We start from the raw sequence: 11,123 nt of genomic DNA, 5'->3' as shown, positions 1-11,123 counted from the left end.
TAGGCTACCTCTACCTGTGCCTCTGTGTGGCCTGGGTCATACGGTGCCACACCGTGACATCGATGTCGCCAACCATTGCCACTGCACGTCTTCCTTGTTCTTCGCCTCGCCTGTGGGTTTTTGGACATGAGCAGACTGTTACTTTTCCCGCTCACAGTTACCCCATGATGCTCTAGGAAAACGAAAGTACACACACAATGTATCCTACTACGATATAACAGAAAACCTACGTATAACAAATTTTTTTTGGGGGAAAGATCTTCATTATATGTCATGAGCTCATGATCACGATTCACTGGGGAGCAAGGTCTAGCTGGGGATGTATGGGACTTGGGGGCTCCATTTGCTTGCAATTTGCATGCTCGATCTCCGGATAGCATATATTTATAAGCTTCATAACTTTTGCTCGATCTTCTCCTCTTCATGCACCAACCTTATACTGTTTCTTTCATACCTAACCTATCAAATCCACCCTTGAAACAATCTCTGACAAAGGGTGAATTTTATTGGCTCAAACTGAAGCAACAAGGGGATACAAACACAATGAGTGCATGCCCGGCCTGTTAGAATATATTGTATAGAGATAGGAGAGTAGTTTTAAACTTTGTAATCTTATCTCCTCTTATCTCTTCTTATGTTTTAAACCTCCTGTAACCGAACAAGATCGATCTCTCTTTCTCGATCGATTCCTCCTTTCTTGTAAGCCACGGCGTACTCTCTATATAATGCAATGCGGCCCAGACGAAGGGTTCTACGCTTCCCAATTCTTCTCACATGGTAACAGAGCCTCTTCCTCAATAGATCAAGAATAGATCGTATCTAGCTACCGCAGCGACCGAGCAGCATGTCCACCACCACCGCCACCATGACAGCCAGCACCATGGGCACGCTCACCACATCATCATCATCATCCGCTTTTGCCTCCTCTTCTTCCTCCACCTCCACCAACACCTCCCTGCTCGGATCACCACCCCAAGAGAAGCTCACGAGGGGAAACTTCCTACTCTGGAAAGCCATTGTGCTGCCCCAGATCAAGGGGGCACAGATGGAACACCACCTCAACCCGCAGAGCCCGCCACCGCCGGCCACGCTCACCATCACCAAGGACAGCAAGGACGAACATGTAGTCAACTTTGCACGATCCCTCTGGTACGCACAGCAGCAACAGCTCCAAGGATTCTTGATGGGATCCCTATCCCGCGAGATCCTCGCACAGGTCGCGACGCTCTCGACGCCGACCGAAGTATGGAGTGCGATCCATGCCATGTTTGCTGCTCAAAGCCAAGCTCAAGCAATCAACACGCGCATTGAGCTCACGAATCTTCAAAAAGGTAACATGTCTATGGCAGAATATCTTGGAAAAATCAAAAGCCTCATCGATGAAGTCGCCTGCACCGCCGCCGCGCTCTCCGATCCGGAGATCGTGTCCAAAATCCTTGCCGGCCTCGACATGGACTACAACCCTATGGTCTCCGCCCTCGCCGCTCGGGTGGAGCCGATCACCGTTCAGGAGCTGTATAGTCAGCTCTTGAGCTTCGACACCCGCCTCAGCCTTCTTCACGGCGCCAACGTCCGGCAGTCCTCCGCCAACTCTGTCTCTCGTGGCCGCGGCCGTGGGTGCGGTCACCAGGGGCAGCGCAACGGCGACCGTGGGCGCAGCAACGCCGACTACTCCAACAATGGCGGCAGCGGCGCAGCAACTACAACAACAGGGCCGAGGGTGGCGGCTTCCACAACAACAACAGCCGTCGCCCTTCTTCTTCTTCCCGAGCACGTCCTCGCTGCCAACTCTGCAAGAAGTCGGGCAATGAAGTCATGGACTGCTGGCATCGCTACGATGAGAACTTCGTTCCTGATGCTAAACATGTTGTTGCGCCTATGCGCAAACAAGGAGGAGAAGGGGTGTGGTACGTGGACTCTGGTGCCACGGATCACGTCACAAGCGAGCTAGAACAACTTGCTCTTCGTGAACAGTATCATGGCGGCGATCAAATTCACACCGCAAGCGGTGGAGGTATGGATATTCAACACATTGGTCAGGCCCTCATTAATTCCCCTACACTTAAACGTGATCTAGTCCTCAAAGATGTTCTTCATGTGCCTCAAGCGGATAAAAATCTTGCATCCATGTCTCGTTTAGCTCATGACAATAATGTCTTCTTTGAAACTCACCCTCATTACTTTTTTATCAAGGATCGGGCAACGAGGGAACTCCATCATGGTAGATGCATTGGAGGTCTCTACCCCATCACATCCGGAGCACTTAGTCGCAAGCGTCGTCAAGTTTTCTCCGTCATCAAGCCCTCTTTGGCAAGGTGGCATCAAAGATTAGGACATCCATCTTCGATCATCGTTAAACAAGTAGTCAATAAAGGCAACCTCTTGTTGTCACATAGTTCAATTAGTGAGTCTGTTTGTGAAGCTTGTCAATATGCCAAGAGTCACCAACTACCTTATCCGAAGTCGAATAGTATATCTCATGCTCCTTTAGAACTTATTTTCAGTGATGTATGGGGACATGCAAGAGATTCCTTTGGAAGAAAGAAATACTATGTTAGTTTCATTGATGATTATAGCAAATTTACATGGATTTATTTGCTTAAGTACAAATCTAAGGTTTTCTCTGTGTTTCAAGAGTTTCAAAAACTTGTTGAACGACACTTTGATCGAAAATATTTGACAGTCAAAGTGACTGGGGAGGGGAGTATGAAAAACTCAACTCCTTTTTCCGTAGCATAGGCATTGAACATCATGTTTCTTGTCCTCATGCTCATCAACAGAACGGCTCCGCTGAACGGAAACACCGTCACATTGTTGAAGTTGGTTTATCCCTTCTTGCTCATGCATCCATGCCTCTCAAATATTGGGACGAAGCCTTTATCATTGCCACATATCTCATAAATCGTCTTCCTAGCAAAGTTATTGGCAAATGTCACTCCATTAGAGCGCCTCTATCATCAAACTCCGACTACAACTTTCTTAAAATATTTGGGTGTGCTTGCTATCCTAACCTACGTCCATACAATCGTCATAAACTTGAGTTTCGTTCTACTCAGTGCGTCTTTATTGGTTATAGCAATCTTCACAAAGGTTATAAATGCCTAGAAGTTGGAACTGGACGCATATATATCTCTCGGGATGTTGTGTTTGATGAAACCCTTTTTCCTTTTGCCAAACTTCGTCCAAACGCCGGAGCCCTTCTTCGTGCTGAGATAGCACTTCTTTCAGATCACGGGGGTGAATTACATAAGGCTGACAGTGTGCAAAATTCCACTCAAAACGGTGGTTCTGATGATATATGTGCAGGAACAGGCTGTGATTTTACGTGTGCAGGAAAGGACAGACTTGGCACAGAACACGAGGCTGATCTCCCTGACAGCAGCGACGCGCGATCCCGTGCCGATCCGCGCGTTAGGACTGCGCCTGCTGAGCGCCCCGAGCCGGATTGGCATGCAGCCATCCGGTGGCTTCCAGCCCTCCCGCGGCAGATGTGGCCGACCGGCTGCGTCTGGTGGACCCAGCCAGCCCACACGCCTGCCCCCGCACGGGAGGAACCGTGTCTCCACATGGCGCGCCGAACGACGAGAGCCCGCGCCTCGACCCAGCCGACGAGAGCGACACGCCTGTGGGGCCGGGATCCTCCTTGGATCACGCGCTGGATGCGCCAGGATCTGCTGCAGCTTCTCCACGGGCATCCTCCTCGGATCAGGAGCCGGGATTTTCTGCGCCTGCTTCTACATCACCATCAGCCACAGGATCTCCGGCGCCAGTTTCTGAACCGGGATTTTCTGTGCCCACGCACACATCACTAACACTTCCGCGCCGGCACACCAGATCACAGTCAGGTATTATCAAGGAAAAAGAATACACTGATGGTACGGTCAGGTATGACAAAGTTAAGCGTGCTTTCCTCAGTCATATTGGAGAACCAACTTGTTTGAGTGATGCTCTTGCACATAAAGATTGGAAAGAAGCTATGGATCATGAATATGATGCACTCATGAAAAATAAAACATGGCATTTAGTACCACCAAGGCAGGATCATAATGTCATAGATTGTAAATGGGTATATAAGATAAAGAGAAAATCTGATGGAAGCATAGACAGGTACAAGGCTAGACAAGTTGCCAAAGGTTTCAAACAGAGGTTTGGTATTCATTATGAAGATACTTTTAGTCCTGTTATTAAGTCAGCTACCATTCGACTTGTACTGTCTATGCTGTTTCCAGAGGTTGGAGTCTACGCCAGCTAGATGTTCAGAACGCGTTTCTTCATGGTGTTCTTGAGGAAGAAGTGTTCATGCAGCAACCACCAGGATATGAGGATCAAAGTGCACCACACTATGTCTGTAAGTTGGATAAGGCTCTATATGGTTTGAAACAGGCCCCAAGAGCTTGGTATTCCAGGTTAAACATGCAATTACAACAACTTGGGTTTACACCATCTAAAGCAGATACCTCATTGTTCTTTTATCATAAAGATAAGATCACTATATTTGTGCTTGTTTATGTTGATGATATAATTGTTGCTAGTTCAAGTGCACATGCTACCACTTGTTTGCTTAAGGATCTGAAGTTGGAATTTGCCCTCAAAGACTTAGGTGATCTTCATTATTTTCTTGGTATAAAAGTTAAACAGATAAAGGATGGAATACTTCTTACACAAGAAAAATACACCACTGATATACTCAAGAGAGTAGGATTGGAACATTGCAAACCCGTGAGTACACCAATTTCAACTTCAAAAAAACTTACAATTGACAGTGGAGAAGCACTTGGATCAGATGATGCAACAAAATACAGAAGTGTTGTTGGTGCTTTACAGTATTTATCTCTTACACGTCCTGGTATTTCTTACTCTGTCAATAAAGTTTGTCAATATTTGCATGCACCTAGAACAACACACTGGACTGCACTAAAAAGGATTTTGAGGTATCTCAAATACTCCAAAGGCCTTGGACTTCAGATTACCAAGTCAATGTCTTTGCTTGTTACTGCTTATTCTGATGCAGACTGGGCAGGGTGTGCTGATGACAGAAGGTCCACATGTGGTTTTGCTGTATTTCTGGGAACAAATCTTGTGTCATGGGGTGCAAGGAAACAGGCCACTGTTTCTAAGTCCAGTACAGAAGCTGAGTATAAAGCTTTGGCTAATGCTACAGCTGAGGTAATGTGGATACAAACTCTGTTATATGAACTTGGGATCAAGGCTCCACAAGCTGCGAGGTTATGGTGTGATAATATTGGTGCAACCTATCTCTCAGCTAATCATGTTTTCCATGCACGAACCAAACATATTGAAGTTGATTTTCACTTCGTCAGAGAAAGAGTAGCTCGCAACCTACTTGATATTCGGTTTATACCAACTGGTGATCAACTTGCTGATGGCTTCACAAAACCTCTTACCACAGAAAGATTGAATGACTTCAAGAACAATCTTAACCTTGGTAGAGATCACTCGGTTCAGATTGAGGGGGAATGTTAGAATATATTGTATAGAGATAGGAGACTAGTTTTAAACTTTGTAATCTTATCTACTCTTATCTCTTCTTCTGTTAAACCTCCTGTAACCGAACAGGATCGATCTCTCTTTCTCGATCGATTCCTCCTTTCTTGTAAGCCACGGCGTACTCTCTATATAATGCAATGCGGCCCAGACGAAGGGTTCTACGCTTCCCAATTCTTCTCACACGGCCTCGGCATAGTTACGATGCACACAGCCAAAACACCAATAAACACGTAGGCAAAAGACCAAAGCTATGCCTAAGCGATGAAAAAGGAAAAGAAACAAAATGATCTAAACAGCGATCGACAAACTACAACAATCACCATCCACACCAATCATATCTTGACACCATAAGGACAATGAGAAAGATTCTTCAGCAGCCTTCAGAAAGGGAACGGCACCAATAATACTACAGATCGATTCACACTTACTAGGCTAGAAATATTTTGCTGAATCTAGGTTCGTCTGGACCAAAGAATCTCACAGTATACGTATCTTTTCATGCAACTGATATACTGTACGTCCGTACCAATCAGTTCCTCCTCCCATCCTTTAATTTTTTTAAACATCGTGTTTCTTATTGTGAAAAATGTAGTTCGACAACGCCAAGCATTGGTTTACATGCAGCCTAGTGTTCATAAACCAAAAATCTGGACCACCATATTCGTTTGTGCGTACGTTCCTGAAACTTAATTCTAACTATCTGTAAGCTACCATGATTTTTCTCTAGCATAAAAAGTGAAAATCTTAATCAAAACATTCACGGTATTTTTTTTTCACTGGACCCTGTTGAATTCCTGTAAAATTCATGCAAATTTGGGAACCCTGCATGTGTATGTACAGTGGAGATTTATAGCCAGGACATGTACGCTTTCGTGACCCAGGAAGCCATGCATGGACTGGACTAGTAGTAGTATTCATACTGCCTACCTATCGTTCCTTTCCCTTTTTTCTTTGTATCTCTAGAGATTAAGCTCTGTTGTTGATGGATGCATCTTTGTGACAACTGAATCTAAATACACTGCATATGTAAGTGCGTACCTGAACCCAGATGGAGGTGTGGTGGCCTACTGACTCAGCATAGAAGCGACAAGACCGCAGCACCTGCAGCAATCACCATGGATTCACTCACGAAAGAGTGGTCATCTGGCAACACCGGGCAGCCATGAATCTGAGCCAATCCAAAACGTGAACAAACCAGTTAGGGTTCATCATATGCCGTCAGCTTCTTCTTGGTGCACCTGTTTAGGCCTGTAGAGGCGTCACTCTTATTTGGATAGGGATTAACAATGCTAGTGCACTAGCAATTAATCTATGTTTCATTACCTATCTAAATATGCCAAATATTTTTTTCTTACTGTAGGCTTTGATCCTTGATGCTAGTGCACTAGTTGTTTCACGTCAGTCTCCCCAATTGAAACCTGCAATATGTTGTCAACAAACAGCACAAAAATGGAAAGTAAAACCTTAATGGCCATAAATAAGTGTACTCGCAAAAACAAATGTAAGAGTGTAGGTACCGTTTGGAACTGTATTTTTTATTCTGTAAAATTCCTTCAGTACAAGCAGCAAAAACACAAGCAAAGCGGGGACAGAGTTTGATAATGGACTGGCAGTGACTTCCAAGTTCCAACAAAGAGAAAGTCATTGTAATGGGCAGCATCACCAATGCTAGCCAAGGATCTAATGAACAAAATACAGTGGGGAGAACAAAATGTTCTGTGACCTCAAATCCTGAGGGAACAATTTAACTTATACCAGCATTCATATGGTACAAAACTCATGGGCCTGGTGCTAAACAAAGATCTGGAAGCTCATTTTGTGGAAAATATCCTGGAAAATTATGATATCAGCGAGAACACCACAGGCATGGTATCATTCCCGGTTTCTGCACCCTGCATCACCAGAGGGGTGATCTTGTAACATTTTCTGTGCATCTTCTGCACCTGCGTCAAGAAGCATTTTTCAGGTAAGAGAGCAAAAACATCACGATATCAAGGCGATATGAATAACCAAGCTAGTCACCATTTCGCTCGTCCCAATTTTATCAAGGAAAACGAATCAAGAAACACATTCAAACATAAGAACGATAAACGCGAATGATCAGTTTTTGAAATATTCACCAGTCGCCAACTATGCACCAAAGAGTTCAACTGAATCCCAAGCTATTATATCAGCAAATGATAGTACATATATTCCATATCGATTGCATTTTTTCCTTTTTAGACGAAATATGCAGCACATTTCACATCTTGAATGCAGAATACAAAGACTCAAGAAAAGAGTGACGAGGTGCAGGACAAACAGTACCTTTTGAATAATTAAATTCCCTCTAAGCAAGTGCCTTAGAAGTCAAGTGACATTCCAAACATATCATTTATCTCCGACATGACGTCACGGGTAGTGATAGTGGGCTCAAATAGACCACTCTCAGATCCAAATGTACAGGAATTGCTTGATTTGTCTTTAGCAGCAGGGTCCTTGCTAATGTCATCATCAGCTAATATGGAGAAACCAGAAACAGGAGCTGCTTTTCTCTCTGATACTGCATTCGTTTTCCTGTTTGGTTTTTTACCATCCTGGAAGTTCAGTGGTTTTCCAAACATGTTGTTTATATCAGACATAGCCTCCTTCAAATTGATAGTTGGATCAACTAACCCATGGTGGCATGCATTTTCCACTTTAGGCTCATCAACAACAGCAGATCCCACAAACCTACGAATGATTGTGTCTTCTCGAAGTCCAAAATTTAAAGGATTCTCACCTTCGCCATGTCTTGTTTCTTTATCAGCTTGTTCTGCATGGAGCATAGTAAGCTTATTATGAGGATGCATACTTCTGGAATTTATCCTAACACCATCATCATTGTTCGCACATTGTTCATCTTCATCATCCGCCAATATTGCAAACCCTCCCACAAATGGCTTTTGGAAGTCACCCGTGCCCTGCTGCCTTGCTGAATCATGTAATGGTCGAGGACACCTAGTGTTCTTGTGACACATGACATTTTGATCATTGCCCTTAGGCTCATTTTCATCAACAAAGATTTCAAAGCCATTTGTTTGCTGATTGTTTTCCTTATTACTTTTCCTGTTTTGGCCCACATTTTGGTTGGTAGCATTAGGACAATCTTCATCAACAAATATTTCAAATGCACTTGTTTGTTGACTGAACTTTGGATGGACTGACTTTGTGTTCTTGCCATGGAGAATGTTTGAATCACTACTGTTAAGTTGTTCTTCATCAACAAAGATATGAAGTGCACTTGCCTGCTGATTAAACTTTGGTTGATCACGCTTCGAGCGTTTCTTGAGCATTGTCTCGGGTTCCACTGGCTCTAGAAACATGCTATTGATGTCATCCATAGCCTCCTTCAAGTTTATAGTTGGTTCAACGAGGCCATGATGACAAGCATCTTCAGTTTCTGACTTTCCAACCAATGCAGAGCCAACAAATCGTACAACTACAGTGTCATCACCATTACAACGAGACAAATTCTTGTTATCTCCTGAGGTGCCTCTGGATGGTACACCATCTTTAGCATGACCTAATGGAGGATGACGGCACAATGAAGAATTTGAACTACTTCCCAATTTTTGCACTGGATTGGACTTAAGTTCTGTATAATTTCTGCTTTGACCTGCAGCATATTCCCAATGACATGTAAGTTCCACTAGAAACTGATTTAGATAGCCTGAGTAAAGTTTTTTTTTCTAAACATACCATCAACTTGGTTTGCACATCTAGGAAGTGGTTTAACTCGGCTAGGCATTCCTTCCTGCAGATGAAATGCATATAGTAAGAAAAGAGTACATACACACAATATTTGCCAAGGTGAAGTGAGAGCCATACTTTATCTTTCCTCTTCTGGTATAACTCCATGCGATAGATAAACTGATCATGTGCTTTGTGTAACTCCTCGATAGGCTCTGCAAGGCTATTGAACACTTGCATTAAGTACCCAGGTTTACACAATCAGACTTATATTCAGACAATAATAACAAACTGTAGAAGCAAACGACAGTATCCTCTACAGCGTGGCGGGTAAGAGATTACTTCTGGATTCCCACGCGGTACATCTGCTCCGCGTCCTGAAACCTCCTACGCTTCTCATAATATATCGCGTAAGCCATATAAAACGCAGCTCTCTTGAGGCCTATTCTGTTCCTCTCCAACTTCTTCAGCAATGGCTTTGCGTCCTTCACATAGTCCATCTACACCATCAACACCATGCAATCACAATATAACCTCGCAACAATCCAGGAGAACATTCCTATCTCAAAGAGAACCCGAGCGAAAGGGAGCTCAATAACTGTGGTGTTTCAACGAAAACATTCAGTAGGAGGCAACTCCTAGCATGGCAAATTAGCAAACAGATAGTCTGCCGTTAAATATACCAATCAATCTCAACATCTCTCAGTAAATCCCCAACGAAATGAAACCCTTGCGTAGTCAGCCGGTACTATGGTTTGGTATAGCAGCAAGTGGCTCACCATCTGGATCCAGACGCGGAGGTACCGCGGGTCGTCGCGGTACCGGGGCTCGTCCTGGAACTCTTCGGCGCACTTCTGGAGGAACCTCGGCAGCTTCTCCCGCAACGTCGCCGGCGGCAGCGCCCCCTCCAGCCTCCGGATCCCCCTGTAAGACGGAATCAGTTCGACCAGAGAGGAGGAAGGGAGGGGCGCAGTGCGGGTAGGCGTGGTGATTGGGAGCAGGGCCGTACCGGAGCCATGGGCGGAGGGGGTCGGAACCGGAGTAACAGCGGATGTCGCCAACCACCGATGAGAGGAGCTCCTTCTCCTTCTCCTTGTCGATGTGGCCGTGCTGGTGGTCGGCGTCGGCGGCCATGGGTGTATTGGTAGGGTCGCTGGCCCGCCGCCGGGACGAGAAGCAACCGAGCAAGCGGCGGCTTGGGATTTGAAATCAGGGCTGCAATTTTGCTAATTTCAGACGCATATACTGACATGTGGGCCCACCTGTCGTATATATTATATGGCCCGCCTGTCAGCCTTGGTTGCCCAATGGTCTGGTCCGAGATTTCCCTTTTTTTTTCTAAAGCATCTACAAATCGAGAAAAATGGATATTTGACACTTTCAATACGCGGCTTCTCAAAATTGCTATTTTCAAGATTGACTTCGCAAATTTGCCACTCTGCTCGTTGGCTCCTTAATCACCATGCCACTTCCCTCTTGTTGATTTTCTTTTTTCCTTTTCCATTTGTAAGCACGGGAAAAAACCATACTACCCCTGATGCTATATACACGTAATGTCCACATACTAATTGATACTTGAAGCAGATGAGAGCGTACTAGCCGCTGAGAATACCGTGTGTGATCCATCACTGATTTCCTCGTTGCAGAGTGCCACAGATCACCTAGACGTCGCGTGCCGCCGATCTTCTGGACGTCGCGTGCCGCCGATCTTCTGGACGTCCCATGCTGCCGATCGCCTAAATCCAGAGTGCCGCCGATCTCGTCAACGCCACGTGCCGCTGATCTCGCCGACGGCACGTGCATGGATTCTGGACCGTATCATGTCGAGCCTTATCCTTGCTTTGTTCAAAAATCTGTAGCAATTGATCTCTTGTTGCACGGTTCGTTAGCAAAGTTGTGCATCA

At 45.1% G+C, this 11,123-nt stretch overlaps 1 protein-coding gene across 1 annotated transcript; it reads right to left on the bottom strand.

Moving 5' to 3' along the window:
* Positions 1 to 7,022: 7,022 nt before the first annotated feature.
* On the bottom strand, positions 7,023 to 10,439 carry LOC125508771 (probable inactive serine/threonine-protein kinase bub1). The gene is made up of 7 exons (XM_048673563.1): positions 10,229 to 10,439; positions 9,999 to 10,143; positions 9,562 to 9,719; positions 9,358 to 9,442; positions 9,229 to 9,283; positions 7,816 to 9,145; positions 7,023 to 7,451 (listed from the first exon to the last, which is right to left on the bottom strand). Exons 1-6 carry the CDS (start codon positions 10,351 to 10,353, stop codon positions 7,851 to 7,853), a joined length of 1,863 nt encoding a protein of 620 aa, XP_048529520.1. The 5' UTR covers positions 10,354 to 10,439; the 3' UTR covers positions 7,023 to 7,451; positions 7,816 to 7,850.
* Positions 10,440 to 11,123: the final 684 nt, after the last annotated feature.

This window comes from Triticum urartu, chromosome 5, assembly GCF_003073215.2.
Source record: "Triticum urartu cultivar G1812 chromosome 5, Tu2.1, whole genome shotgun sequence".
Lineage (NCBI taxonomy): Eukaryota > Viridiplantae > Streptophyta > Magnoliopsida > Poales > Poaceae > Triticum > Triticum urartu.
Note: the sequence above shows the minus strand (reverse complement) of the source record. Positions and strands in the feature narration are given on the sequence as shown.